Source organism: Myotis yumanensis, unplaced genomic scaffold (assembly GCF_028538775.1).
Source record: "Myotis yumanensis isolate MYYU_CA2020_CCGP unplaced genomic scaffold, mMyoYum1.0.hap1 SCAF_6, whole genome shotgun sequence".
In the NCBI taxonomy this organism is placed as follows: domain Eukaryota; kingdom Metazoa; phylum Chordata; class Mammalia; order Chiroptera; family Vespertilionidae; genus Myotis; species Myotis yumanensis.
In genome coordinates this window covers 4,081,053-4,107,014 of record NW_027223757.1, presented here as the reverse complement: position 1 = coordinate 4,107,014, position 25,962 = coordinate 4,081,053, and the positions used below count along the sequence as shown (strand labels likewise).

The window sequence follows — 25,962 nt, the reverse complement described above, 5'->3', positions numbered from 1 at the left end:
GTTCTAAGTGTGACACAGAAGTCCCAGGAGTGCCACCAGGATGGAGGCTGGTGTGTCAGGAGTGGGAGGTGTCTCATGGGGATCCGGTGAATGTGCAATGGGGGCCCAATGGGCTCTGCACCCTCAAAGCTTCCTAAATGTAGAGGCAACTCCCAGGAAAGGAGAGGGAGACCTGGTGCACTGAGGTCATGTTGCTCTCACCTTGGCAGGACGGGGAGTCAAAGGAGAAACCCAGCTGAGGTATAGAAAGCAAGACCGGAGACCCATACCCACTACATACAGGGGTAAGGGCCGAACCGGTGGAGCGGGAGGCAGCCCCGTGTCGTTTCGTGGGCATAGGGCACTTTCATGGGGTCAGAGAGGCTCTGATGTGTGTGTTTTCTTGTAGAAAGTGTCTAATGTCTCAGACCACCAGGGAAGTAAAAGAGTTGGTTAAACCAATAAATAAGAAAAACCCTATGCAGAAATCTCGTCCTGATTTTATGCTTTGCTTTGACTTGCTTTACTTGTAAGTTTGCCCAAGGCCAAGGCATCCCCAATTCAGAGTGGGTTAGAGGAGTCTTAACAAAGCAGAGGCAGGGCAGCCTCTTATTTTTATTTATTTACTAGAGGACTGGTGCACGAAATTCCTGCACTGGGGGGGGGGGGGCGGTCCCTCAGCCTAGCCTGTGCCCTCTCACAGTCCGGGACCCCTCGGGGCCTAAGCCGGCAGTCAGACATCCCTCTTGTAATCCGGGATCCCTTGCTCCTTACCACCTGTCTGCTTGCTGCTTACAGCTGCACTTGCCAGCTGTGAGCCCGGCTTCTGGCTGAGCGGCACCCCTCCATTGAGCATCTGCCCCCTGGTGGTCAGTGCACATCATAGTGACTGGTTGTTCTTATCATTCCACTGTAATGGTCACTTAGGCTTTTATTATATAGATTTCATTTTATTTTTATTAATCCTCACCCAAGGATATTTCCCCATTGATTTTGTTGTTGTTATTATTATTTTGTTAATCCTCACCCGAGGATATTTACTTCATTGATTTTTAGAAAGAGTGGCAGGGAGTGGGCGAGACACAGAGAGAGAAACATTGATTGCCACCCACACATGCCTCCCCACAGGGCTGGGGATCGAGGCTACAACCGAGATCCATGTCATGGACTGGAATTGAGCCCACAACCTTTCAGTCCAAGGGCCAATGCTCTAACCACAGAGCCAAACTGTCCAGGCCAGGCCAGCCTTTTAAAAGCAAAACATCCAAGGGACTTAATTTTTATGCACATAAATGCCTCATGTTTACTGAGTCCTTAATCTGACCAGAGCCAAGGTGGCCTCTTCACCTTGTCAAGATAAACAAGGTGGGGGCCTGTTTGCCTGGCTAGTGACTCCCCCTCACCTTCCCTTCCTGGTAACTCTTGAAATGAAAGATGGGTGTGTCAGACCCTTGTTTCTTAAGGAACATCTGTTATCAATTTTGTTTCCTATCTATAATATGGGGAGAATGATATTGGTATTGCTAATTATCAAGGCAATAGAAAATAAATTAATCCTTTTAAAGACTTTGGCTTTGACTGAAGAAAACCAATGCTTTCTAGGTAAGTAATGTTGGCTATAATATTGACAGTGATAATGTTGAAAATGATATTGACAATAATAATGTTGACAATAATAAGGTTGACAAGTTCCTTGTGTCCGTCAGGGTTTGATCAGAGAAGCAGAAACACTAGGGAAAATAGATATATCTCCCTATCTTTCATCTATCTACAGAGTGATTCTGCCTACTTATAAATAACTGAAATGTCATTTCCTATGGTGGGTTGTCTAATAACTCATTTAGTATTGTTAGACTATAACTGGTTTGTATTAAGTTGCCAAAGGCAGTTGATGAAATGGCTCGGTGTCAAATTAATTTTGTTTCTGAGTGGAGTAATTCACAAGGATATGAGCCACACACTTGGACTCCAAGTATCCCCAAACTGAGTATTCTCACCTTAGCAACTGTAAATAATGGTGTCATGGTGAAATGCCAGCAACAAGAAAGGTGAAGCATGCCACAAAAAGTTCCCTTAGCATCATGTTTGCCGATGACTTTATTCTTACTTTAAATATATATTGGAAAAACCAGCTGTCAAAGTAGAACAAGGTGATTTGAATTGAAAGCATGTGAAAAAGAATTCAGATTCTCCTCTGGGCAAATGCCATCATTAAAAGGAATCATGTAGGTCTATTAGCCTGTAGGAAGAAACATGCCCGGGTAACTTAAGGACAATGGGAACCAAACATAAAGATGAATGACAGTGAGCACTCGACCACCAAAAATCGTGTGTACCAGGGAGAGTATGGAGAAATGCAGTCATGCTGACCACCCACTTCTCGACACATGTCCTGCAGGGAGGATAAAGGAACTAATGTACACTTCTGACTGTCACCTCTCTCCTCACTCCACCTACTGCTGCTGAAAAATAAAGAAGAGTGGAAAGCAGCCAGAGGAGAGAGAATGATAATGCTGGGGCAGGGGTCTCCAGAGATTTTCCGGAAGAGCAGGAGTGCTATTCAAAATATTTGACAGTGAGTATTGTAATGTAAATTATCATGTAAAGTAGAATTAAATTAATTACCACCGCCTGTTTTATAAGATCTTAGAAAGGAAGATTACTTAAGTAAATAAAATTGTGTTGTTTTGTTACTAAGATACGTAGAAAAGATTGCCTTTCCTGTGCCAAACAGTGCAACTGACAGCCTAGAGCCGGAAAAAATTGCCAAGCGCCTGAAATAGACCAAGGCTGGTTGCCAAGGCTTCCTGAATGGCGGGCGGATGTGCGTGGACATCCATGCTTCTTTCATTCCACAGTTAAGAATGGTGTCTGCCCTACATAGATTTTTGATAGATACTATTCATCAATTTATTCAATCTCCTTTGTGTTTTTTGAGTGTCCTAAACATTTTTTTTTAACATGAGGGGATAATGAATTTTATCTAATATTAAAGGCGCGGTGCAGAAATTTGTGCACTCTGGGGGTGGGGTGGGGGGAGTCCCTCAGGCTGGCCTGCACCCTCTCGCAGTCCAGGAGCCCTTGGGGGATGTCTGACTAATGGCTTAGGCCCACTCCCCATGGGCCTAAGCCGTCAGCCAGACATCCTTAATGCTGCCACAAAGGTGGGAGAGGCTCCTGCCACAGCTGCTGTGTGTGCTTGCCAGCTTCTGGCTGAGTGGTGCTCCCCCTGTGGGAGCGCAATAACCACCAGGGGGCAGCTCCTGCGTTGAGCATCTGCCCCCTGGTGGTCAGTGCGTGTCGTAGCGACCAGTCGTTCCACCGTTTGGTCAATTTGCATATTAGTCTTTTATTATATAGGATTTTTCTGAATCAAATGAGAAGACCATATGGCTTTTCTCCTCTCAGCTGTTAATGTGGTAAATTACACTTATTCTGATGTTAAATCTCCTGAATTCCTGGTAAAGAGAAAATTAGGGCAAGATATATTTTCTTTTTTATGCTTTTCTGGATTCGGTTTGTTAGTGTTGTTTAGGATTTTTCTATCAATGTTTACCACTTAGATTGTAATTATTTTTATCATGCCATTTTAATCTAGTTTTTGCATCAAGGCTATTTTAACTTCATGAGATGCTGCCAGAGGAGTAATTCTGCATTTTCCATCTTTTAGAAAATTGGAACAAATTTTTGAAAGTTATTTAAGATTTGCACATAAAATTGACTAGGCCTGCTATTTTCTTTATGGGAAAATTTTTTAAATTTATTTTCTAAATGTATTGATTTTAGAGAAAGAGAGAGAGAAAAGGGAGGGGGGAGAGAGAGAGAGAGAGAGAGAGAGAGAACACATCGATTTGTTGTTCTACTTATTTATGGACTCATTGGTTGCTTTTTGTATGTGCCCTGAACCAGGATTGAATCCAAAACCTTGGTGTATCAGGATGATGCTCTAACCAACTGAGCTACTGGCCTGGACTATGGGAAGATTTTTAACTACTGATTAAATTTAATAATTGCAGGACCATTCAGGCATTCTTTTTCTTCTTGAGTCAAACTAAATAGGTCAAAAATTTCCAGGAATTTATTTCACATAAGTTCTCAATTCATAATATTTTCTTTTCCTTTTAATATCTGATGTTTGCGCAGTTGTGTCTGTCTTCTATTCCTGTTATTCTTTATTTGTGCCTTTTCCCCTTTTTTCTTGATAAATCTCATTAAAGATTTGGTTATTATATGTATTAAAAACCATTTTTTTCAAGATTTGCTCTCTATTGTAACTTCGTGTTCCTTTTCATTAACGTGTATTCATGTCTTTATTATGTCTGTCCTTTTTCTTTAATGAGTTTATTCTCTTGTTCTTGTCCTAACTGCTAATTGGACAGTCAGCTTGTTTTCAATGTTATAATTTTAAATATAAGTGTTTAGGCTACGTGTTTTTCTCATATGTAAGTAGGTAAGGGTATATATTTTTCACCTTTGCAACATCCTACAAGTTATGATACGAAGAGATTTATTATTGTTCAGTTCTGAGCATTTAAAAATTTCTGTTATGATTTTGTTAATCTTCAATTTCCAAAAATATATTTTGAAATGTTATATTTTGATGTTGGTCTCTGATTTCATTGCACTATGATAAGAGAACATAATCTATATGGTACCTTTTCAGGGGCCCCCTCTTGCCTTCAGAGTAAATATAATCTCCCCAGGACTGTTTCTATGCCCTTCTATTACCAGCTCCATACGACCTTTAAACCGGCATTGCCTGCTAATCCCTTTCACGCATCCCTCAGTCCAGCCTGAGCTTCTCAAACCTCTCCCTCCCCTTCCTCTGTTGGTCCCTCTGATGAGCATGTCTATCATCTGTTCTGGATTATCCTTCCTTCAAAGTCTGGTTCAAATGCTGACCGGTCCATTTGCCTCCTCAGCTAGACATGCTCTCTCTCCTGGGTACTAAGCAGTGTGTGCACGCACACACACACACACACACAGTGCACAGATATACACAGCACAGACACACACACAGATACACACACACACAGACACACACACAGAAACACACACACACAGCACAGACACACTCAGAGACACACACAGCACAGACACAGCACAGACATACAGCACAGAGATAGCACAGACATACCCAGAGACACCCCCCCACACACACACACAGGGCACAGACACACACAGCACACACACACAGCACAGACACACTCAGAGACACACACAGCACACAGCACAGACACACACACACAGACACAGCACAGACATACCCACAGACACCCCTCCACCACACACAGACAGACACAGACACACAGCACAGATACACACAGACACACACAGCACAGACACACCCACAGCACACATACATAGCACACACACACACACACACAGACACACACACACACACAGCCTCCCTCAGGCACTAATTGCTCTGTATTTGGTCTCAGAGCTCCTCTCCCCCTTCCCTGCTGCTCTCACGCTGCTTTGTCAGGCTGGGTTCCATGGCCTCTTTGCAGCCTATCCCTGTTCCTTCATCCGGCCCCACCTTGAATAACTCTTCAGCTGCAGGTGGAATGTGCCGGAGGGTCCTGCGCGTGTTGAAGGAAGCACAACGGAGCCTCCCTGGGAGACGAGTGGTCAGAACCGCACAGGCTCGGCCAGCAGCGCCCGAAGCCTTTCTGCATGGAGGCTGGGGCTGACGCAGGGATAGTCAGTGGGCGGCTTCAGTGGGCTTAATCCTTTTACATTTTTATTATTTCTTTTTCCCCATTACATTTTTATCCCCTCCGTGCCCTCTTCCCAGTGGATTTAAGTCTAAGAGCTAAGAGGCTCTTAAAGGAGAGAATGCTTCCAGAACAGGGAAGAGGTGGGGCCGGGTGCTACTGAGCGGTCACAGAGTCGCTGGTTACGCAGGGGCTGAAGCTGGGACAGAGGAACAGGGTCCTCCCAGGAGGGGACCCACAGAACTACGCATGCACCCCTTCTTCCTGAGAGGTCACGGAAAACATGACAAAATCTAACGCGGGAGCTCTGTGAGCGAAGCGCGCGGGTTTGATGGGCCCGGACTCCTGGACCATTTCCTCCTGGAGGCCGGTGGCCACGCCGGTGGTCACGCCGATGGTAAAGGAGGCGAGGGGAGCGGGCTTACTGTGCTTCTCAGGTGTGGCCCCAGAGGCTTGGTTTGAAGGCTGATGCGGACAAGGGTGCGTTTTGTAAAGCCAGGACACCTAAGCGTAAATAGAGACCTTAGTCCCCAAAGCCTCCCCGCTGATGTCCTCGCGGCTCATTCTAGCCCAGGGAGCTGGTTTGCCACTGGCCTGTGGTGCCGAGAGCACCCACCGAGTCTGCAAATAGAGCACCCATCGGGCTCGCCCCTGGCCTGGCACTTCCTGCTGCGTGCACAGGGGCTGGCACATGGCCCCGAGTACCCACGACCGAAGCCCTATCAGTCACTCACATCTCAGCTGGCAGGAGGTGATCAGATCGTCCCTGGAAGGAATGTTTGCTGGGCGGGGGAGGCAGGATGCCAACGGGGACCGTGCCCGGTGAGTGTGAGAGAGGACACCACCCAGGAGGAAAGGGGCGGGGGGAGGGCACCGACACGCTGTTTTCATCACCTTCCCCAGCGCTGGTGATGCGAGCAGCATGTTGCTCAGCCGGAGGTGGGGGTTCCTCGGGGAGAGAAGGGCCCTGCCGGGCACCAGGACTTCGCCAGGCCTTTCGAGGGCTTGCCGGGGGCAGCCCGCGGAGTGCGGATGGCGACGCTGTCAGTGCGCGTGGTCGAAGACACGTGTGGCTGGAGGTACCTGCCTCATGCACAGCAGCTCGGTGCCCACCTCCGGGTACCTGCCCATCAGCCGCAGGGCCCGCTCTCCACGAGGGTGGGCAGCCAGGGCAACGCAGGCTGGAGGGCAGCCAGAGGTGTGTTTCCCCAGCACAATGCCTGGGCCAACTTCTAAATCTGCCAACTGCAACTCGAAGACTGTACATTTTTGAGATGTTGTCCCACCCTGATTTATTAACGCCTCCTCCCACACTGGGCTCTTGCAGCCCACAGCGTTAGGGGAACGTACCCTGATGTTTGCCTACAGACGTAGGTACGCTCACGGTTAAAAGCCCTCCTGGGGGAAGAAAGAAAATAAGAGAAGAGAGAGGCAACATTTAGAACCATTCCCATCAACTTCATGGTCTATCTTTGTAAAAATTAACTTTAAAAATATGTTTTTTATTGATTTCAGAGAGGAAGGGAGAGAGAGAGAGATAGAAACATCAATGATGAGAGAAAATCGTTGATTGGCTGCCTCTTGCATGCCCCACACTGGGATTGAGCCCTCCACCTGGGCCTGTGCCCTGACCAGGAATTGAACCGGGGCCTCTTGGTTCATAGGTCGACACTCAACCCCTGAGCCACACTGGCCAGGCCAGGGCCTAACTCCCTTGGCGATCTGGAGTGTAATTTTGTTTGTTTATTTGTTTGTTTTTCTCTTACTTTGATCGTGAGTTCTTTGAGGCAAGAGCTGCCTGCGTCTCAGTCACCTGTGGATCCCCAGGTCCTAACACTTTACTTGACACAAAAACAGGTGTTCTGTCAGGTCGCGTAAAGGAGAGATTAATGAGAGGTGGCTCTCACTGAGGCTCAAGCCCCTGCCCACGGACAAGTGGTGGGCGACAAAACTGGAACATGTAGCTTCGTCCACTGCAGTGTGTGCCTCGGGCCCGGGCCCTGGACAGAAAGCCAGCACGCAGGCCTGTGGCCTTTCACATCACGGCCACAGAAACGGTCTCAGTTCGAGTCCTTAACCGTTCGTACGCTGGGCCGGGCACCAGACATCTTAATCCTTTGGGTTCCGCTGATTCCCAGTGTATTTGCACAAGAGGACTTGCCTCGGCACTGCCTCGCAGCGAAACAAGTTCGGACTTCTGTGCAGAGGAAGTTCGTTGCCGCAATGATGGATTTATGGCTTTTTTTTTTTTTTTTTTTTGAGGAGCATCATTTCTTTCCCACACCTTCCAAACCTTCCAAACCTTCCAAACCTTCCAAACCCTGGGAAGATGAGTGGTGTGATACTGAGGTCTTGTGCAATGGTTTGCTAAGGATCGCTCACCACGTGGATGGTGAGGAGGTGCCTCGGATAAGTCTGTACTGGACACCGGGCCTGTGACACGTACGCGGGCTCTCGGCTCGACCCCGGTGCTGTCATTGAACATCTGACAGGGGGATGCTCAGAGGTGCCACGGTGCCATGGAAATGGGCGCCCACTTGGCGTCAGATGGTTTCCACTGGACTCTCACCCTCAGCAGTCCCTACCGTGGGGTGGCAGAGCCACACAACCGCTCGGAGCCTTGGTTTTCTCTCTTTAAAATCAGACGAGTGCCTCTAAGGGCATTGTGGGAACCAGAGCAAAGTGGAGAGGGTGCAAGAGAAGTCTGGCCAACATTATTTTATTTTATGGCTGGTGAGAAGCAATCTCGATCTTCCTTCTCCCATGTCAAGGAGAAGTCTACATGCCGACCTCTATTTTCTTTTCCCTTTCCCCACTGGTCATGGAATCCTGGCGACCGTTTTCCTCCAGATCTGAATTAACGATCACCCCCAGCCACTAAGCACGGTGGGTACTCCTTCTCATTCCACTCGACTCGGTCTTTCAAAAGTTGAGTGCACATCACTGTGTGGGAGCCTTGTCTAATGTCCTGTTGCTGTCCCAACATACGACATACTCAAATGCGGTGCTTCAAACGGGCTTAAAGAGCACAGGACAAAAGGCTCTCATGTCGGATGATGGCATGAGACATGGGCTTTCAAACTCTGCCGGAGTTTCTCCTGGTTATTCACGCTTGGTTGTCATTTATCCACACAAAACCCGAGACTGGCATTCAAATCAGCCCCACCGTCCAGAACTGCCTCACCAACATGCATGGCGAGTGCTGGGCTCTGTGTGTGGTGATAAACAACCAGAACCAGAGATGCTGTGTGATCACAGACTGACGCGTGAAGCTGGGAATAAGCCATAGGAATAAATGGGGGGCAGGCTGGTGAAGGATCGCAACGAAAACGCTGACGACTTACGCTCTGGTTTTGATAAACAAAATAGAAGCAACAACCTGGAGCTTCAGAAATCGTGTGAGAACGGTCATGTCTGTCAGGACAATAGTGACTGGAAAGGAAGAGGACTTCGGAGAGCTTACTAGTATGTCTTTGAGATGCCCGGGCTCAGGACAGATGACTGACTTTTAGGTCAGGTTTTTGGAGTCTTTTAAGCCTAAAAGTGGTGACACCTTTGACGTTTTTTATCAGACGAATGGAGAGCGGACACTCCCTGGGAACCAGGAGGGACATTTCTGGAACAGACGGCTGCAGGGCTCTGCTCTGTGGTCGCTCCTCGGGCCAGCGCACAGCTGGGGGTTAGAGGCATGGTGCTCCTCTCTGTCTCATCCGGCTGCAGTTCACCTAAGGACCTTCCCTCTCTGCAGAACGACACAAATCTGCTCACGTTTTGGGTTGTCACGACGGAGGGCTGACTCACCTTCAGGTTGTCAGCTTCAGCGGAGCAGGTCTGCGAGGAACCCCGGGCGGGTGGACAGCAGCGCGCGGGGCGCAGGTGCCCTCGTGGCCTCCAGGGGCGCTGCGACCCACGCGGAGGCGTCCAGGGGGAGCTGGCCACACACAGGTGGGATTCCGAGCAGGGAGACCCCAGGCGGGTTCACATGGCAGGAACCGAGGAAGCGAGGCCAGGCCTCGCCCACGGGGCTCCTCGCGCGCTTAGGGACCTGCCATCCAGAGCCGCTGGCGCGGCAGCAGGAGCGCAGGATCTAAGGCTGATAAAGGCCCTCCTGGGGCAGGGGGGCGGGGAAGGCGGGGGGAGCGGGAGGAAAGACCACAACGTGCGGATGGAGGTGCAGGGGACTGTCCCCTGTCGCTGACGCTGAAACCAGAGGCATTTATTTAAGGGGACAAGGGGCATTTGTGGGTGTGGCAGCAACTGGACGCAACGAACCATTTCCGAGCCAGAAAACGAGCGATTAGACAATGGAAGGGACTTCCGCGGCCACTTCGTCCGCACCGCAATCACCGAATTTCAGAAACGCCACGCGGGATTCGGGGCTATCGGGCACCCGGAGCCGGGACTGCCGCCACCGCCACCCCAGCAGCCCCGCCGCCCAGCCGCCGGCAGGGGGCGCCCGCGCGCGACTAAAAGGCGCGGTCGGTGGCGGGCGGCCTCAGTGCGGAGCTGGGCGGCCGGGACGCGGGCGGGGAGAGATCGGCGCGGGCAGGGGCGCGGCGGGCACAGCGCAGAGCGCACACACCGGCACGAACGGCGGGACCCGACGGTGGCGCCTCCGCAGCCGTGACTCCGGCCCAGCGCCCACCGACCAGCCGCCGCCCCCCGCCCAGCCCGCCGCGCAGCCCGGGCTCCCCATGGCGCCCGAGGCCGGGGCGCCCCCGTGCGCGCGGCGCCTGCTGCCCTGGGCGGCGCTGCTGCTCCTGGCGGCGCTGGTGCCAGCGGTCTCCGCGGCGGGAGCTCCAGGTACGCGCAGCCGGGGCTGGGCTGCCCGGCTCTGTGCGCCTCCTCCCGCTTCTCTGTCCGCCTGCACACACCGCCCGCCCGCCTGTCGCGCTGGGACCGCCGCCCCGCTCCGTGTTGGCTGCGTGTCGTGTCACTAACCTGTGCGTCCTCCACGCTCGCGGGCCAGGGCGCAAAGGGGCGGATGGGGACGCGGGATCTGGGCACCCGGAGTCCCGCGCGAAGGAGGAGGGAGCGGGGACGCCGTCGGCGCCGGGGGCCCTCGGTTTCATCCTTGACCTCGAAGTTTCCGCGCCCAGGAGTCGGGAGACTGGAGTTAACTTCCCGGGGAGACTCAGCAAGCGTGCAGTGGGGGGAGAAGGCCACTTCTTGGAGTTGCCGCTGGGGCATCCTTCTCCCCTCCGTCCACCTGCCCCGAGGCGGGGTGCCTGTCGGTGGCGGAGAGGCAGGACTGACCGCCCCAGAAGCGCGCGGGGAAAGGCGCGCGCTGCCGCGGGCGGTGGGGACCCGGGCGCCCGAGGGAAGCCGCGCATCCCGGCGGGAACCAGGGAGCTGCGAGGGGACCCTGGTCTCGGGCGCAGGGACAGGGCCGGGGGACAGTCGGTTCCGGAGAAGCGCACCCTTCCCCGGAGGCGGAGGCTGAGGCTGGGGACGGGGTGGTGGCTGTTCCCTGCGGGACTGAAGCGTGAGCGGCGCTGCTCCGAGAAAGCCAGCGCGCTCTGTCCGCGCTCCTGCCCGTCTCCCTCGGAGAGACCCGTTTGCGGCGGGGGTTCGGGTTTTCTCCCTGCGCCTTTGGTGGCCCTGGTTCCCACCTCCTGGGCAGGCATTTTCACGCTTGAAGCCCTGCGGCGTTTATTCGTGCCATCGGTTTGCAGGAATCTAAGAAGTCGACTTTTTTGTCGACACTGCTCCCTCCCAGCTGGGCCATGAAAATTCAGATTCCAGTGAGGGCTCCTTGTTAAAGGACGCTACTTAGGGCCTCTGTTGCCCATGGTTACAAGGGAAAGGGAGACGGTGGGGGATCACGTCGCCTTTTGGTTCTTTTCGGAGGGTGCATCCTGCACAATGCTCGCTGCCGGTTTGCGCCACGGGCTGGGGCACCAAACGCCACTTTCCTCATAAAAGACAATCCCAGTTGTAGTTGCTCTTCTCTCTGTTAGCCTCTCTGGGAAAGCAGTCGCTGAGTCTGTTGCTCAGTATCTAAGAAGAATAAAACTAAAGCCTTTCGACTTCTCCTACAACCCATGCGTTTCTCTCTGTCCTAAACAAACCTTTTCTGAATGTTGAAAGAGTTTTTGTTCCAGAAGGCGGACTGCAATGGAGCCGATGCCAAACGGGCTTCTCGATGGTTCCAGCTTTGTCCCTGTTAGATTCCCCTGCCACCTGCCCAGGGCTCCGCCTGGGTGTGTCTGAGGTGGGGGCTGCCCCCGCATCTCCTCCCCTGGCCTCCACCCTACATGGCTGAGCTGTGAAATGCTGGGGCTGGAACCCTTGCTGGCACTTCTCTCTCGTGTGTTGACGTGGAATTTGCAGTAAAATGATGACCAGACTAGAAATGGACAAAGGGGGACAGGCACGCTCTGAAATAGGTATTTACTGCACTTACTGAAAGGATGGAAGGAAGAGGCAGACGCGCCCTGTGGCGAGCTCCCGGGCTGGGAAAGAGATCAGGGGGCACATAATTTGTTTCATCTGTTGCTCTGGAAGGCGTCCTGTCTGCATTCTGAGTCTGACGGCAAGGCCATGGCCACGGTGCTCCCTCTCTGGCTGAATTAGTGCAACGCCCAGCAAGCTGCTGGAGCCGGGAGCTCCCCTGCCCCCCAAATCCTTTGGGGCCAGAATCCCTCCAATGAAACCACGGTAACAGTGACAGACCCCACAGCTCTGAGGGACTTGCCTTAAAATAGAGGTGGTTTGCAGGGCGCACTGAGGATCTAAATAAGCCCTTCAACTTGGTGGTCAATTAAAACATAAAACAAGCAAGTGACCTCCCCCCCCCCCCAACACACACACCACGCTGGTGCTTGCCAGGAGACCTTTTTCTGAAAACATATGGAGATACACACACTCACATACATGTATAGTGGTTTTCTTAGGGTAGTAGTGGGCGATTTTAATTTTTTCTTTAAAGCTTAAAGACCCTTTCAGGGAACCCGCAAGATCAAAACTATTTTCAAAGTGATGCTAAGACACGTCTGTCTTTTCCGCAAAGTTCAATGGTGATCCCCAGGACAAGCACTCGTGCGACGGTCTGAGCTGTGAACAGAACCTACTGCTTTTCCCCAAGAACACCACACTCTCCAGAAAGAATGACTGCAGACAACCCAGCTATTCTGACCTGGGTGTTCCGCAGACGGCTTCTCAAAAATGAATGAAGGGGGGCCGGCCACTGCTAGGAAAGTCACTGCTGGGAGGTCCCGCCAGGGGTAGCATTTGAGCTTTCAAGTGAAACTTAGAATTTTGCCATCTCCAACATCATACATTTAGAAGCTCTTTAATACTTAAAACCCTTTCTAACAAGACCAGTGGCGGCATGAATGGATGAGATGTTTAGACACTGTGTTATAAAACACGTCAGCTTGTAGTTGGTCCGCATGATCAAGCGAACCTGTAAATCCGAGTGACCGATGCGAGGTGTTACCAAGTCTTGCCTGTCTGAACAGTCCATCCGAAATTCGAGCGAGCCCAATGGACTTTTAACGTGACAAAATGTCAACACTTTCTTTACATGGTTTCAGAGTCTACATTGCAACTAACCTTGAAGAAACTTCTACTTGATGAGTTTTGGGGTAGTATCAAAGATTTTCCAGAATTACCCATAAGGCTGTTACAGAGTTTGATCTCTGTGAGGCTAGATTTTTTTCAGATACTTCCACCAAAACAGCATGCTGCCGTGGACTGAGGGATAGTGGACAGGAGGTCCTGCCGTCTTCTACTAAAGAGATTTGCCAAAATGCAAAACAGTGCCACTCTTCTCACTATTTCTTTTTGTTTTAGAAAACAGTTATTTTTTTTCATAAAATAGTTGGTTGTTTTTTTTTTCTGCAAAAAGCTTTATTGTTTCATTTGGTCCAATGCATGGGAGAGGGCTCCAGGGTGGTTAAAAGAATGGCCAGTGGTTTTGGGAAGAGGCTCAGGCAAAAGCCAGACCCCAGGGGAAGGCAGAGGGGCCCCTCAACGGCCTCTGGGCTCCACAGGCTCCTGGCCGTGCTTGAGGGGGAGCCTTTGGAAGAGATACTCGCCCAGCCCAGCCTGGGGGCCGCAGCCTGCGGAGGTGAGTCAGGTGTCACCCATCTCCCTGATGAGTTTCACCGCCTCACCCGGAAGTGGTTCTGCAGGAAGTCACAGGGATAAGGGCCTGCAGCTCCCGAAGGGCCTGGGCCAGGTTCCTCTCCAAGGCCAAGGCCGTCTCCATGGCGCCCTGAGTTTTGCCCACTCATCTTGGGGAGGCGTCAGCGTGTCCTGGAAGAGAGTGTGGCCACCGCGCTGGTTTTGCATCATTAAGAGACCTGGGTGCCCTTGCTGGGAAGCAGTGGCCCCGCCCTCAGGAGCCACATCATCCTGGTGGGTGGAAGTAGAAGCCCAGAGAGAGGTGGGTGCGGGAGGCCCGCGGACGCAGGCTGGCCAGGCGGTTGACGGCAGCCTCCACCTCAGAGGAAGAATTCTGACAAATTTGGGAGCTCATGGTGGTTCAGCAATGATAAGTTAAGGTAAAAAAACGAACAAAAATAAACAAAAATGGTGTTGGCTGGTCTCTGAGGCTGAAGATGGCTGCTGTGGTTCTGAAGGTGGTGACTGGGAAAGACCGTGGAGGGTGGCCGGAGGCTGGAAGAAGGGGCGTCCCTGGGCCTGTCCTGTCCAAACACTGTTGAAGCAGGAGACAGCTGGGACCGCCAAGGGCACTCCTAATACAGTATTTTCATGTCAACATGTAATGGTTTACTCTTGCTATTTTAAAAAGAAATCAACACAGAGTTTAACCTCTTCCTAGTTTTAATTTCTGGTCAGTAGTTATCGGTAGATAAAACCCACGTGGACATAAGATCTGCATTCCTTTGAGTAGAAGGGATCTGGAGAACGGAAAGTTGGATACCCACTGGTTTATAGGAGGGAAGTCGGCTCAGCATCAAGACGCAGGGCTGGAGCCTGGGGCTGTCATTCACCCGCTGGTGGCCTCAGGCAGTGAGTCAGTCTCCACTAGCCCAAGAATGTCTGTAGAAGCCTCAGGGGCTTTCCTGGGCCAGCCTGCCTCCAGCTCTGCAGCGTGTCCCTCCTCCGTCTGTTCTCTTCGAGAGGAGGGGTGAGCACACCCTTCCCTTGTACCTGTGCACTGGAGCCCACACACATGAAAGACCTGTTTTACTCATCAGCTGAGCACACGGTTCATTGCTGTGCAATTAGAGGTTGTAACAGGATTGGAGAGAGACCATTCATGTGCCTGGAGGGACATCACCGGACGGTTCCAGAGCATTATCGATATGTCCTACCAAGACCATATCTTTATTTAAGTCATCAGGGCCCATCCCCTGAACACAGGCAGGGGAGTGGCAGGTTGCATTAGTTTCTATTGCTGTTGTAACGAATTACCACAAACTTAGGGGCTTAACATCAAACAAATGTATTCTCTTAGAACTTCGGAGGGTCTCCCGGGCTAACACCAAGGGCTGTGCTCCTTCTGCAGGTTCCAGGGCAGAATCCAGCCCCTCTCCCAGCTTCTAGAGGCGCCCATGTGCCTCCACTCTGAGCCCCGTTGGCAATCATTCCCCTTATATCCATAGGGTTCCCACTTTCCTGTCTGCTCTTCCGCTTACAAAACCCTGGTGATTGCACTGGACCCAGGGACAATCTCCCCACCTCCAGACCTTTCATTTAATCACACCTGCTGAGTCCCTTTTGCCCCGGGAGCTCACGTGTTCACAGGTTACAGAGATGAGGCCATGCCATCTTTGGGGGCCATTATTGTGCTGTGGCAGGGTGAGGGTGGGTTTCAAGGGGAACCCCACGCTGTGCTGGTTGGGGAGCAGACTTCTTTTCACCGTTCCTTGTGGAAACTGGAGATTTCTTGAGCTACAATTAAACCTCTCATCAGGAGCTTTTATTTTAGTTAGAAAATATAGAGGGGGTATTTAAAGGTATTCACATATAGGCGATAAAATAATATATGTGTATAGGTACTTACTTGTTAATAGAACACTTATGTTAGGATACACCAGAAACGGAGTGTGGGGGCCTTAGGGGAGGACGGGGTAGCTGGGGCTGGGAGGCATGTTGCTTGCTTATTTCTTTTCCTAATTTAGTAGACATGCTAGAGCATTTGGAACAGGGAGGTATTGGTTACACATATGAGCAGACATTCTCTTTTCCTTTTAGAAGTGATCCTTGTTTTAGTTACAAGGAATGTGAATTAATTCAAATTTGGGGAGTTGTGTTATTACTAAGGAATATTCCCTAGTATGGGACAGAGGGTTAAAACTTAGAAGTTTTGAATGTGGCGTTTTTGTGCCACTGAGTGTTAGGTGACGTCACGTGGAAGACAGATTTTCTACCACATTTTCTCCTACTTCCTTTCTTCTCCGCTCCGGCCCGGCAGCGCTTGCGCCCCTCGGCCCTCAGAGGGCGCTCCTGGCCTTCCGGCGGCCTTCCCACTGCCCGCTGACCCCAGGAGCTGTGGCTTTCTGGATTTCAGAGAATTAGGTCAAACGTTCAGTTATCTGCTTTGGTTTTCCCCTAGTGTCTGTCCTTTTTTTCAGTGTTGCTACTTGTTATTCATTTCCCGCTGACCATTGGTGAGAAAGAATTCGAAGCCTAAACCTAACGCTGGTCAGCAGCCCGTTAGCAGGCTCCTGCCAAAGCTGCAGCCACTGGACTGAGGAGGGACCGGGGCCACCCGAGGGGTGTAACTGCCTCTGGGCATGAATAACAGTTTTGAGCGAGTTTTGATTAATCGGTCTCATGACGTGTCCCCCCTCCACCCTCGTGGATTCTTCTTGTATCTGGGAGAGTGATGCAGATTCTAAGGTAGGTTTATAACTAGCAAAACCCTGCGAGCTGCACGGATGACCCACATTCCCTGCTGGGTCTCCTGTGCGGAGCTGGGTCTTGACAGCGGCCGGGCATCAGTCAGAGCAGGAAGGCAAGGAAGGGCATTTCAGGGGGAGGAGCCACCATGCTGCACGTGCGAAGGCACAGACGCCAGAAGCTGCGTGACATGTTTGAGGAAACAGGAGTGTTCGGGTGGCTCCTGCAAGGTGGCCCCCGGGGTGACAGTGGCATTCAGGGTTGGGGGCTCAGCAACCACCAGCCCAGGAAGGTCCTGGAGTTTGGCCATAATCCAAAGCATTGCGGGAGGGTCCGCAGTGCGGCGCCCTGGGTGGGAGCGCATGGCCGCTGAGCTGAGGGCGCTGGAGGCAGGCCAGAGGGGCGGATGGTGCCTCCGGCATGGCGCTGCGGGCTCTGTCATGTCTTCTTATTCACCTGGACTTTGGGGGTTTCTTCATTACAACATAGACACGCTGACGGTCTTCACCTTCCGCCCTCTCTGAAATGGCTCATGTGTTCTAGAAAAGCCCCATTTGGAGCGGGTTCCAGGGTGCTGGGAGTGCCATGCACTCGAGGTGGGCACATGGGCAGACTTTACAGTTAAAGAGAACTGAGCAGTTGGTACCAGGGGGTCTGTGGACAGAATTCCACATAGTTTATAAGGGGAAGATCTGTGTAATTGTAGGAGTTGCTAGAACTCCATGCGCTAAGTCATTGGCTTAAAGAGGAAAGCAGTAGATATAACAGATGCAGGTTTTTACAGCTAGAGAATGATACTAGCTGTAGTGATGGTCAGCTAAGCATCGACTCCTTTCAGGGTTCAGAAGCCATTTCATCGTGGACAGGTCGCTGGGTAGAACCCACAGACCCAGACGGGGTCGAGGCTGTGCTGTTCTCGGAAGAAGGGTGGGCAGTGGGTCCCCTGGCGCCAGCGCTGCTGCTGGAACTAGTTAGCATCGTAGTGAACAGTGTGACCAGGGTGTGTATCGGTGGCTCCTAATTTGAGATGATGCCAAGCTGGGCTGGAGAAGAAATTCCACGGACAGTCAGTCACCTGTGGCCAGAACCCCCGGGGCTGGGCAGGGTGAGGGAGGCCAGGGGCCCCAATGGTCGGGTGTGGCCTCCCAGGAGCGTGAGAGAAGGGCCCTCCTCTGGGCCTGGCGAGGGTAGCGGGGCGGCGGGGCCCTGTGATCCCCTGGCTTAGTGCGTTTACTGTGGCTCAGTGTCAGGGAAGCCTGGCGTGGCCATTTATCAGGCGTCCACCGACCGTGGTGCACCCCTTTCTCCCGGGCATGCGGCCAGTGCTTTTAACGTCCCCATAGCTCTAGAAGACCACTAATATTTTTAAAAACGGTTTTAAAAGTTTATGAGATAGTTGAAGATTCACATGCAATTGTAAGAAATCACGCAGCAATCCCACGTGCCTCCCACCGGTTCTCCCCGTGTCTTCTTTAAGAGGGCTGGTCCTGGTGGGTTAAGGGCAACCCTAATCAAGCATGACGTCATCCTAACTTGATGACACCTTAAAAAAACCCCATTCCCAGGTCCCGGGAGCATATCCTTGTGGGGGGACACAATTCACCCATCACAGGTGGAATGCCGGCCCGCGTGCTCCCCGTGCGTGGGTGAAGTTCACACGGCTCCCGGCGCCGGGGCGAGTCCCCGGGCGGGACTGCGTGGGCTGCGCCGTCAGCCCCGAGCTCCAGAGTCCCACGCACATCCAGCGGGCCGTCCGCAGCTCAGGCCTGGCGAGGGCCTTCATCCATAAAGTGAGCGATTGTCATCAACTCAGAGCTTCTGTGGGCGACGCACTGCCCCGCTGGAGGCACAGGCCACACACACTTAACAAAGACACTGGGGCCAATGTCCCGGAAATAACCGCATCACGGTGGCCAGTGTGGCCAGTGCTCAGCCCTGAATGCCTCACACGAAGGGCGGACGTAGAATTCCAAGGTCAGCGAGAGGACCCACACATTTGTCTGAGGACTGTGCCTGGAGGGCGCACTTTGATGCTGACTCCATCTACGCCTCTTTTTTTTTCCTTTCCAGTAAAATGTCTGCCTTTCTTTTACACAGATTTCCTCCTCCAGCTGAGGCTGGTAGCGGGTGCGATGAGCAGCCTTGTTCTCCCACAGAGGCCCCACTCTCTGACTTTCTGACGCTGGGGAAACCGCCATGCTGCCTCCGGCTGGCAGATGCCCTGGCCCTGCTGTTTTAAATGCCACTTTCTGCCCCGCCCCCCAGTCTCCTCCTATTATTTCCTGATGGATGGGGAACCGAAGCATCTGCCTGTGGCTTCTGGCCACGTCTGCTTCGTTTACTGTTTCATACCTGCCTCACCACAACACTTGTCTGGCCTGTTTTCTCAGGCTGTTTCTCAGGGAGCTTTCTGGGTAAGATGAGTGGTGAGTTTAACGACAGTAATGCCCAAGTGTTTAGCATAGTTAGACAATGACTTTCACATTTTGGGAAAAGGAATGAATTTTTAGGGAGTTGTTTTTGGCGGGCAGTTTATAAGTAGGCTGAGTTTAAGCCGGACCAGCAGGCCATGGTAGTTCTTTAAGAAACGATTTCTCAGCTGCGAGTTGAATTTGAAAAATGTGCAAAAGATCCCACAAAAACCTGGAAAGGACTGGCTTCCGTGTGCAGGTCTCTGATGCTCAACAGCAGCGTGAGCCCTGCGTTCCCTGCCCATCCGGAGGCGTTTTCTCTGCAGGGCCCCTTGTTTTATCGTCGCTGTTATAGTTAAATATATCGATGGAGTTCCTCCAACTTCATTTCCCCTAAACCATTCGGGAAGCTCGTGACTTAGATGGGAAACATCCTCGTTTTTTCTCTGGAACAGTAGCTTTCGCTTACATTGGTTCCTGAATAAAATGGCCAAGAGCTTAAAAACCTTAAATCCTAATGATCAGGTTCCGCCAGCTCTGCTGGTGAAATTCACTCTAATTTCTGGCTGCATCCTTCTCTGGACAGATGTACTTACTCAAGTCCGTGGCGTAGCGACAAAGAAAGCACGGACATTGTCAAAACCAAATCCTTTAGAAACAGCACACAGAAAGAAATTCAAGTTAAAACAAAGCAGCTTGCACTTAGAAATCAAGAAGAAAGGTGACTTGATTTTATGGATTCAGAGATGATGCCACCAGGTGGCAATGGACAGAGCTGCTGAGAACACAATGTCTTAGTAACGGTGGCTGAACAGGTCAGGGGATGGCTTATCTCACTTGCCAATAAGCCAGGGAGCAGAAGCTCTCAGGGACCCTGGACCTTCCCATTTCCCACTCCTGCATCCCAGGCCAGGTCATCCTTCTCAGACTCATCAGTTTTTGTTCCAAGACGCTGCTGCACCTCCAGGTATCATGCTGACATCCCAGAGAGGGGAAGAGAAGGAAGATACAAAAGGCCAAAAGCACATGACAGCAGATCCTGACCCCTTTATCATGCTTTCCTGGTAGTGGCAGCAGCAGTCACTTCCTCATAGGTGTCATTGGCTGGAATTGATCACATGACCACCCCTAGCTGCAAGGGATGCGGAGGGTACTTCTATTGTAGAAGAAGGCAAGGGAAGCAGCAGCAGCTGGGGATGGCTCTGGGGTACCCAACCCACAGTGTCTGCCATGGCAGTGTCTGAATTCAAAGCAAGCTGCGAAACTGTCATAAATCAGTTGGTAAACTTGACTAAAAAGACTAATAGAAACTTTAACTATCTTAGAAAACATCTCGAGGAGGAAGGCAAATTCCTTTTTAGAATAACCTTTGGGCCTGAGAATTTGATTTTAGTTTTTCCACTGCTATTTTGAAACAGAATTTCTTACTGCTTCATTTTATTGTCCATTTTTGTGGTTTTTCTGCTTTGCGGATCTTTCCCATGTTAGGGGGTGAGAGGAGATTGAAAAGATAATGAAGGGGAATCATGTGAGGTAAACTATATTAACAAATATTTGGTCTTTCTCTCTTCACCTGTTTTCCCCACATACAAATAACCTGGAATCTAGCACATTCTAGGCAAACTCTGTCCATAAGGAGCCATTACCCTTCAGGTAACAATATAGCCTTTGAACCACAGCCTTTGTTTACCAGCATCCCAGGATGGTGGCTGCATCGAGGGCACCTTGGGTGGGAGGTTGGGGCCAACGCCTGAGGAGAAGGGGAAAGGAGAGAAAGTGCTGCCGGGCAGCGTCAGGGCTCTGTCCTTGGGAGGTTCCCACGTGCCTACCGGAGTGCCTGGTGACCTGGGCAGGGCCGGCTTGTGAGCAGCACCAGGGAGAGCCATACTGAAGCCAAGTGCGAGGCCCACTTCTTTCTGTGACACATGGCCACCTGAGACTCCCCACGGTGGAGACACTCACAGAGACCGACGAGGGTGGTGGTGGCGCTAGCAGTCTGGCGAGAATAGACATGAATTCAGACAAGCTGTCCTTAACAGCTGGGAGATTTTGATGACTCTACCATTTGGCTTCTTTGAGCTGATGGGGAAAAATGTGATCACCATTGTATTCAGTGGCCATCTAGTGCCCTTATAAGCACATTGGCATGTATGCATGCTAATTTGGCCTTTTAGTGAGAATAAGTGATGCTTTGTTGTTATTAAAATACTGGAAAAGGCCTGAGAGTGGGAAACAACCATGGAACTCAGGTTTCGAGGAGGCCATGGCAGAGGTGGGCAGGAGGACACATCGAGCCCAGCGGCCCAGCTGGCATCTCTGTTCATTAGGAAGCGCTGAGGGCAGTGAGGGACTGGTACCCAGCCACACACAGCAGCCTGAGACATTTGGAATCTTCTAGGCTCTCACTGCACTGGCTTACCCCCTCACTAGGTAAACAGAACAGCACACTGGGCATGGGGGTAGAATCCAGTCAGTCACGTGACACGGGGCGATGGATTGGGTTTTGAGGACTGTAGGCTAGGGGTGAAGTCTGGAGAGCCCTGCGTCCCCTGGCTTCCCAAGGGACCGGGCCAGCTGCTGGCCTTGGTGTTTCTCTCTGACTGGAGGACAGTGCTGTGGGGCCTCCCGTGGTGGGGTCACAGGCCCTGTTTGCAAAGCTCTTTCCGCTCCCTGGAGTGGTTTTTAAGTGTAAAGACTCCAAAGACCTAGATTTTGGTTTCATTCTTTATACTGTTACCCCTAGAGAGCCACGCCAACTGTGAAAAACTTCCACTGAGCCCCGGGCATGCTGGGAAAGGCCAGCGGAGGAGCCAAGCACTACCTCAGGACTCAGCCCTCCAGGTGGAAAAGCAGCCCACCACTCACAGCTGTAAATTTCACTGGGACCAGGCTATTCTACCAGGTTGCAAAACAACCTCTACTTTCTGCTCTTTCTTCCTTTCTTTCTTTTTTTTTTGGGGGGGGGGGGAATGGTCATAATTATTTGGCAAATACAATCCCAACATCCATTTGAAAAGTTATTTAAAACGCAATCATTTCAGTGTTTTGCCCACATGCTGCCAACCTTCTGGCTGCGCCTACATTTTGGACTTTTCCTGAGCTGTCTGGTGTCTTATGGACAATAGCTGGATTTTCCCACCTCTCCTCGGAATCCATCTCAAAGTTGAAGGTCATGTTGATGCCTATCCCTGAGCTGTCCTGCGATGTTAGCACATCCCGACCTTTCCTGGCCGACTGACTGGATTTTTGGTCAAACACTCACGGTTTCACTGAGATTTGTGTTTTCTTCATTTCAGGGTCTGGGAAGTATTTGGCGGTTTCCAGTGGAAAGTAAAACTAGACTTTCAAACAAAGATGAAGCAGGGAGACTTACATAAACACGAGGGTTTGTTGCATTAAAGAGCAATCCTTGGAATACTTAAATGATTTTTGAATTTTTGGGGTTTTAAGGGTCTAGCTTATTTCAAAAGCCCTTAGCATTCCTTCAGGGTTTCTTCTTAACCGAGGCTGACTTTTCCTGCTCCCAAGCGAGGGTCAGGCTGGGTGGGCTGCCCGGGCGCTCGGCTGGGAATGGCAGCCGTCCCCACTGGGCTGGCTCGTGCCTTCGGCTCTTCGGGTGTGTCTGCACTGGCAGCCTTTTGGGACTAAACGTATTGGCTGCTGGGGCTGCTTCAAAATGTTATTTTCAACTTTCATAGAAGATCTTGATTAATAGTCTCTTTGTCCGTTAGGGTCTGACTTTGAGTGGCAAAAACCCAAGTTGAACTAATCTAAATCCCAGAATGTCTTGGCTTGGAGCTGGGTGTTGGGAAGTGCAGGGGTTGAGTGGGCCCCGGGGATGCCTTGAACCAGGGCTTTGCTGGTAGACGAAGCTAGGATGTGCCCTGCACACAGCACATGCTGGATGCGCTGCCTCACAGAGATTTTAGCATCTTGGGCTGTAAGAATTTAGGCGAATGGGAGGCTTTGGATTCAGTTATTTTACTCCCAGGAATCCTGAAGATTCAGCACCAAGTCCAGTAAAAGGTGGTGGAGACCGAGTTTGCTCAGGGAACCCAGACCCTATCTGGGCAGTTCAATGGGTCTTCTCTGGCTGAGGCGAAGTAGAGTCAATTTGAGAGGAAAGAAATGTGGACGTTAACTTCTTTAGATTGAAATGAAGCCGTAAGACTGAGTGGGCTTCACTCTCGGACTTTAAATATACCTGGGAATTCTGTCATGGGAGGGACTTCTGTTGAAATTAGGACTTTGCTATGTGGCTGGGATTGTATTATTGGATTTCTCTGTGCTGTGATCTCAACTCCTTGCTGAAACTATGGTGGGCTGTGTGGATGGCATGAGCTGGGCAAAATTTGGGATTGGAATGGGACAGGCCAGGAATGGATTTTCTGCCTAGGTGTCAACTTGGCTTTGGAATTGGCTAAAGAATGAATCTTCCTCATTTTTGAAACTGGGGGGCGGGGAAGGCAACCCCCACCCATAACCTCAGGAAGATACTTGGCGGGTCAGTGCTAAAGACTGGGGAGGCCCCGGAAGAAGAGGCAGGTGGTCCTGGTCCTCGCTCTGAAGGGAAGCCACGACAGGACCTCAGGTGGATGGTCATGCCCAGGGCACAGCCTGCTGGGATATTAGGAAACTTGCGTCTGTCCTCATCCCTTAGTCTGTCCCCTCCATGAGGTATTTTTCAAAGGTGTCTAAAAACCGAAATCATGCCTCTCAATGGAGTGCACATGCCTTGATATGTCTTCACTCATCTGCTTGATCTTTCTGGTCCTTGGAGGTGTTTGGGTTGGAGACCCTCCGTTGACCTCATTGATCTAAATCCTCCTAACATTTTTTTCTCTTGAATCCATCGGCCTTTTACGTGAGTACTGGATATGTGGGCATACTGGGTGCCAAGAGAGATACCAGAGTGTAAAGATGAGGGAGAGGCAGGTGAGGTATGTGCCCCTGTCTACCATGATACATGGGCCATGAAGATATTGGTCAGGCCAGGCTGGCCCTGGGGACCTAGCTCTGGACTCAGGCTTCTGAGAGCGCTGTCAGCCTTGGAGGACCCCTTGAGGCCACTCTGCAGAAGCTGAGGACCCTCTGAGGACAGATGTTGCAGAGCCATTGGAATCTTGGTTTCAATCCTAGAGTAGACGCAGACCCATACTTTGACCTTGAACCCAAGTGGCCTGCGTGGATAAGACCTGGAGTTTGGAGCTGGGTCAGAGTGAAAACTAGGCGCTGGCTGTGCCCTCATGTTCCGTTCCCCAGCAGACCAGAGGAGGCCTCATGGGAGCCATGGCATGCAGCTGTCTCGCTTGGCAGTTGCCAGGTATCTGAAAGGTCACCAGAATATCATCTTGCCACTCGGCACCTGGCAAAATATTGTTGAATGTGGATAAAGGTCACTTGTATGAAGCATAGCAATGCCTCTGTCATGGGATGAAATGGCCTGAGCCACAGCAGACCTAGTGGTTTCCTCCTTCTGTCTGGAGCATCTTGGCATCTGTCCCCATCAAAGTCAGCCTTGGGTGGGGGGGGGGGGGGGGAGGACACGGACAGGAAATTCTTTTTTCTTCACCCCAAATCCCTTTGCTGCAGCTGCAGCTCATTTCCTCACTTTCCATCCCGTGGAGGTGAAAACACCGCTTGCCAGGGCCCTAACCTGTCATGTGGGCTTCGAGGGACCCCCACTGATCTCCCTATTGGGCCTTTAACTCCTCTGGCCCTGACTGGGTTTGTCCTTTTTATCTGTAGAGTGGCTGTTCATGGGAACAGAGCTTTGCAGAATGCTGAAAGATGAGAATGCCGAACACTGAAGGTCATGGGCTTCGTTTGTCCAGCAGAGAGGGTGCTCTGTTGTAAATTTCTGAGGACACCTGAGCATAGTAAGGAACCATGTTGTTCACCTTTAGCTCCCAGAGTGTGGATCCCGTAACAGAACCCGGCACGCAGCCCGCAGCCTCTGAAACCAACTTCATCTCCTTATGCCTTCACTTCACACTTAAGGGGTGAGGTCACGAGGCCTACACAGCATGACTGGGAGTAGAACATATTGTCATGTTTCTAGCCCCAAGAATAAGCTTTCGGAATCCAAGTTCATGCACATTGGTCCTTCCTCTTCTCGTCCAGCCCTTTCTGAGTAAGGCAACAATGACAGTCACTAGGAAGCATCAATCATGGTATCAATCTGAAATATCAAAGTAAGTGGGAATTCGGGGTATGAAAACACTTGCTACGCAAGTCACTGTGGTTTCTTTTTACTTGGCCCAGTTTGTGTGTGTTGGGGTTATGGCGAGAGGAGGTGTGGGGGTTTATTGGTCTAAGGACCTCAGAGAACCTCACATTCAGAATTGATCTTACAAGGAGACTAACCCCAAGGTTGCCCTGCAAGTATGATTTCAGGGTCCCCCAAAGGCCTCTGTGTTCAAAATCAGCCTTCACTGGGTCAATGTGTAAGGCCTCAAACGCTCCTGTTGGGAAGTCATGCCTCGGGCTAAGGTTTTGCGGTAAAGATGCAGACATCCCTGAGAGGGCATGAGTCATGGACGCCATGTATTCCAGAGAGGAGGGGCGAGGGCACCAGCACAGGGGAGGTGACTAGGGGTGGGGGCAGGAGTGCCCCCAAGAGAGGAGAGTGGCGTGGGAAGGCAGGGTAGATGGTGGAGGACGTGGTTCACACAGCCATGGAGGGTTCCCAGTTGGTTCTAGGAGGGCAGTGGCTTCCTAGCTTAATTCATATTCAGGGAATGTAGTCACTGGTCCTGTGAGCCGTGGGAGCTGGGCAGAGCAGCAGTGGCCTTGGCTTCTGTCTGGTGCCACGTGTGGCTTTGGGCAGTTCTCACCTCCCTGCTGCAGGCCCTGCTTTCCTCACCTGCAGCACGAGGGAGTCAACAGCTCCTCGCAGGTCGCCTGTGTTGTGAGCACCTCCTGCCATGTAAGGTTGAGTGGGTGGCAAGTGGTAGGCATGCAGTAAGACCCCTTTTCCTGTCCATTTCACGCGCCCATTTTTAAATACTAGGTGTAGTTTTACACCATCCGGC

At 51.5% G+C, this 25,962-nt stretch overlaps 1 protein-coding gene across 1 annotated transcript in view; it reads left to right on the top strand.

Moving 5' to 3' along the window:
* Nucleotides 1-10,235: 10,235 nt before the first annotated feature.
* FNDC1 (fibronectin type III domain containing 1) overlaps nt 10,236-25,962 on the top strand; it is a 68,870-nt gene continuing 53,143 nt past the window's right edge. The window contains 1 exon segment of the mRNA XM_070417394.1: nt 10,236-10,502. Within this exon segment, the coding sequence (XP_070273495.1) occupies nt 10,394-10,502 (109 nt within the window). The 5' untranslated portion in view covers nt 10,236-10,393.